The sequence below is a fragment of the Orussus abietinus genome, unplaced genomic scaffold (assembly GCF_000612105.2).
Source record: "Orussus abietinus isolate OABI.00-Male unplaced genomic scaffold, Oabi_2.0 scaffold993, whole genome shotgun sequence".
Taxonomy (NCBI): domain Eukaryota; kingdom Metazoa; phylum Arthropoda; class Insecta; order Hymenoptera; family Orussidae; genus Orussus; species Orussus abietinus.
The window spans coordinates 19,436-24,268 of record NW_019395195.1 but is presented as its reverse complement, the minus strand read 5'-3'; the positions used below and the strand labels follow the sequence as shown (position 1 = coordinate 24,268).

At 40.9% G+C, this 4,833-nt stretch overlaps 1 protein-coding gene across 1 annotated transcript; it reads right to left on the bottom strand.

Moving 5' to 3' along the window:
- Nucleotides 1-126: 126 nt before the first annotated feature.
- LOC111674221 lies at nt 127-4,585 on the bottom strand. Its single transcript, XM_023433686.1, has 3 exons — nt 4,115-4,585; nt 1,468-1,556; nt 127-445 (listed from the first exon to the last, which is right to left on the bottom strand). The coding sequence occupies exons 1-3, from the start codon at nt 4,487-4,489 to the stop codon at nt 142-144; spliced, it is 768 nt and encodes a 255-aa protein (XP_023289454.1). The 5' UTR covers nt 4,490-4,585; the 3' UTR covers nt 127-141.
- Between the last annotated feature and the right edge of the window lie 248 nt (nt 4,586-4,833).

The window sequence follows — 4,833 nt, the reverse complement described above, 5'->3', positions numbered from 1 at the left end:
TGCCATCTAGCGGTGGAAGTCATCGTCCCCACTTGGTGGTGAACGCCGTTAAGGAAGATTAAGAAAAAATTCGAGGTGTTTCGTTGCAGGAAAAGTTTGGGAAACCCTGGTCTACTTTGATCGGGAAATCGATGCTTTCCTCTACTCACAGGCATTGGCGGCCGCTTGTCGATTCTTGCTGTAATAGCTGAGGAGATTGACGTCGCTCTTGATGTCGGCTGGTCTCAGGTCGGCGACGGTGATGTACGGTTTTCTGCGAGGCTGCGGCTTACCCGCGACGTATTTCACGCAGGCGAGATTTCCGCCGCCGAGATGTCGCTGTTCCGGAGAGGAGTAATACGGGGTCTCCACGTCGCTTTTCTTCAGGTTCTTCCGGGCACCCAGAAGACGCCGGACGTAGTCGTCGCTTCGCATCCTCTCGGGGACGATTTCCTCCAGGAAGTCACTGAACAGGCGGTAAACGATTTAATTCTTGCAGAAAAGATCGGCGTTAAACGTAAGAGGAGCTTTTTATAATATCGAAAATAGTACCAAACGTAATTGATACAATTAATGGTATTGATGGTAATTAAAATATGTGGGGAATTAACACATTCGCGGCCGCTGACGTGAATTCACGTCATTTCAAGTTCGATTCCCGATTGCCGCTGACGTGAATTTATGTCTATGACGATACACTGTACAAGTTTGCGGCAACCAGTTTCAGAATTTCATTATTTTCCCAGGTACTCGATATTTGAAACGGAAAAAATTTCCCGGTCGCGAATGTGTTAAGGTGAATTGAAACATCCTTCAAATCAGTTGATACGAATACAACACTTCTTTTTAAGGGTATTAGACCAAACTGTCCGAAACTTTGACACATCACTCCTGATAATCTAAGAATTATCCTGACACATTCAAAATTTGGATTTTTCCAAAAAATGTTTCAACTCAGCCCAGACCAGAACCAAAATGGCGTTGAGCTCTCATATTTCGATCGATATACAATTATTGAAGGCTAATATGAGAAACAAAAGGGCCAGGACAATTGTACAACAATTTAGAACAGTCTGGTAATCGATAAACGTGCATTTAAACGGGATAAAGGCAAAAAAAAGTGTTGTATGCGCTTCTATGCCAAAACGATGGTAATACGACGTCTCGGAGTGAAAATTTAATTAATATAATTTAATCCGGGTCCCTCTGCAGTCAATTGGGGCTCCAGAAAGCATGAATCCAGAGGATTTCTGGAGTTTTACTTCGATTTCTTTATAATTATTGTACGAAAACGACAGGTGGAGTATGCCATTTGATACAATACCCAACATAATTCGACCCAGCTGTCGATATAAAAACGAACGTCGGCAACGTAGGGATTTAGAAAAATGTTCTCTATCGACGTCGATCAAGATCCTCGACGTGTTTCACTTCACCTTAAATGGCGGAAATTGGGCTAATTAGGGGATATAAGTGAGATGAACTTACCTTGGTGAAGGCCTGGGCACGAAGACGTGGATGCGACGCAGAAGAGAGTCCGCTTTAGCACGAATTTCACGAGCTTCGTCATCGAAGTACTATAGGCAAATATTTATGTATTGCGCACCTTATTTCGAAATGGTTATTTTTTACTCTAGCTTATATACCTTCCCCGCCACAATATCTGCCAATTGCATCGATAAACGGCCTCCTAGTGCAATTGAGTAATGATTTCTTTTTTATTTTTCGAAAAATGTAATACCTTGAAATACCTGCGCGTACCAATACCTCATTTTCATCTGCTAATTGCATCGATAAACGGTCTCCTAGTGCAATTTTTATAATGATTTCTTTTTTATTTTTCAAAAAATGTAATGCCTTGAAATACCTGCGCGTACTAATACCTCATTTTTTTGATCCCAATTAACGCATCCCCGCTCGTGCACGAAAATACCAAAAGTAATAATAATCGGAATAACAAATTCAAGGTAATGTCCCAGATAGAAATTCATGATCATCATATGATGAGGGAAATCAATTACAAACAATTTGCAGGCCATTTGCCGCATGAAATGTCTGCAACATATGTACGCATATTATACAATTAATTTGAATAAAAATTCCCGGTCTATTTGTCATAAATGGTTGCAGCAATATATTTTCCGCATAATCGAGTCATATGCCAGTTATGCCATAAGCGACATTTATGAGCTGAAAATTTATGGATAATTTAATATTAATTATAACATTGTATGAAATTAGTTAATGCTACAAATGTGAGCTAAACATTACGTTGTTCCATGTTTTTGTTTTCATCGCGCCATAACTCGAATATGAACTACGGATGCGGAAATTGTTCATCAGCAATGCTTGAGATAAATTTAGCTGAACATATGCGGACAAACATTGCGACATTGCATGTACTTAACTTTGTTTCATATTCAAGTATCTTGGTTCGTCATTGTGTCCTGCAGATATGAGTTCCAAATCAGGACTTGTAAGCAACACCCTCATGACTCATTTCATGATCTTTCATGAGGCAAATTTGATGCAAATTTTGCATCACTTTGTCTATCTAGGGTTTAAACTCATGCATGTGGAAAAATTGGAAGCTGCATCAATTACTTTTAAATTAATTTCAGGGTGCACTTGTCATTGCACCCTAAGCCACAATGATGCTACTAAAGAACAACATGTATACAAAGTAAACCAAAAAATGAGTAATCCTTTTGTCGTACTTTTATGTCCGAATGATCACCCCTTGGATCTACGAGAGATCCCTAAATCCACTCAGGATACAAATGTCTATTTACGTATACATTGTATCCTTTGTCACACTTATTGCACACTGTATTTCAAGCCAAAAGAACGCCACTTTACATATATTAGACGTATACAAAGTCATTACCAGAAATCTTTTCTTTTTTTTCTACGTTTGTATGGATCATAAACTCAGAGATCCTTACGAGTGATTCCTAATTGCAATTTTCATCTACTAAGGACGCAAATATCGGACTAAAAGCGTTTTTTGCTACTCTGGTTCGACCGATTTTGACATTTATGTAACAGAGAACTTTTTTCTTCTTCTTTCCTGACCATTGTTTCTCTTTTGCGTCCACCAAATGCCCCAACAATTACACCTATACCTATTCTGACGATTAATAATTCCAAAATACAAATTTAATTTTTGAAATTTTGACCAGTTTTTTCGTTATTTTTGCCACCGTACGGCGGCATAACAATTATTCTTCCGTTATTTTGGCAATAAATGTCCAAATTACTCATCTACCTAATCTGACGATGAATAATTCCAAATTGCAAATTTAAGGTTTGAGCTTTTGGCCAGTTTTTTTCGTAATCTTCGCCACTGCGCGGCGGCATAACAATTAAGTTTCCGGTCTTTTGGCAATAAATGTCTAAATTACTCCTCTACCTAATCTAACGACGAATAATTCCAAAGTACAAATTTATGATTAGCTAAAAATGCAAATTAATTTTCGAGATTTTGGCCAGTTTTTTTGTCATTTTCGCCACTGTGCGGCGGCATAACAATTATTCTTCCGTTCTTTTGGCAATAAATGTCTAAATTACTCCTCTACCTAATCTGACGATGAATAATTCCAAATTGCAAATTTAAGGTTTGAGCTTTTGGCCAGTTTTTTTCGTAATCTTCGCCACTGCGCGACGGCATAACAATTAGGCTTCCAGTGTTTTGGCAATAAATGTCCAAATTACTCCTCTACCTAATCTGGCGATGAATAATTCCAAAACAGAAATTTAATTTTTGAGCTTTTGGCCAGTTTTTTCGTTATTTTTGCCACCGTACGGCGGCATAACAATTATTCTTCCGTTATTTTGGCAATAAATGTCCAAATTACTCATCTACCTAATCTGACGATGAATAATTCCAAATTGCAAATTTAAGGTTTGAGCTTTTGGCCAGTTTTTTTCGTAATCTTCGCCACTGTGCGGCGGCATAACAATTATTCTTCCGTTCTTTTGGTAATAAATGTCCAAATTACTCTACCTAATCTGACGACGAATAATTTCAAAATACAAATTGAATTTTCGAGCTTTTGGCCAGTTTTTCCGTGATTTTCGCCACTGTGCGGCGGCCAGGACTCCTTCCAAGGGGAAGACGGCTTCCCGCACTTACGATGTGGTCCTTGGAGTTAAGGTACTTCTCGAGGTAGCAGACGCTGCTGGGCCTCGGAAGGTCGCGTATCCTGGTGAGCTCCGCGGCGAGGACGCTCGGTCTGAGCCTGGAGTGAATTCTTATGGGTTCCAGGGTGCCCGAGTGGTACCAGCCCCTCACCGGGGTGTGCACTATGGTGACCAGTCGCTTGTGGGCCACGTAGGGCAAGTAGGGTATGCTCCTCACCTGTACAAGGTACTCGCTGTGGGTGAGCAGCTCGTCGGCAGGACGCTCGGCGCATTCCGGAAGCGGCCGCGAGCCCGTGCGGTTGCGGTAGGACGTTTGCGAAGCGAAGACGTCGGTCGTGCTTCCGGAACCGGGAGATAAGTGGTCCATTGGCTGCTGGATGCTCACTTCCGCCGACCGGCCCGACTCTCCGGGGTTCTGGGCGAACCGGAAGGAACCGACCACGCTCTCCGTTTCCGGAAGTGTCCGGCGAGTGCCGGGGAAAAAAGCGCAGCCACGGGAAGCGGAAAGCGAGAAGCGAGAAATTGGTCAATTGCATTATTTTCCTCCTCTTTTTTTTTTACTGATTTTAAGGAGATATTAAGGGGTTACACCACTTTGACGCACCCAAAAATTTCGGTTTTTTCAAGAATTTTTTTTTAAGAGTTAAAACGTTTCTATCCTAATTAAAGTACAGTAAGGTATTGTACTACTATTAAACTCGCTCACTGCGA

What these genes read in the sequence shown, in the direction of transcription:
- LOC111674221 (XM_023433686.1), bottom strand. Translation starts at nt 4,489, where the DNA reads ATGGACCACTTATCTCCCGGTTCCGGAAGCACGACCGACGTCTTCGCT. An exon ending in TTAACTCCAAGGACCACATC is followed by an intron (nt 1,557 to 4,114) that starts GTAAGTGCGGGA and finishes ATTTGCCTATAG; the next exon opens with TACTTCGATGACGAAGCTCG. An exon ending in GTGCCCAGGCCTTCACCAAG is followed by an intron (nt 446 to 1,467) that starts GTAAGTTCATCT and finishes CCGCCTGTTCAG; the next exon opens with TGACTTCCTGGAGGAAATCG.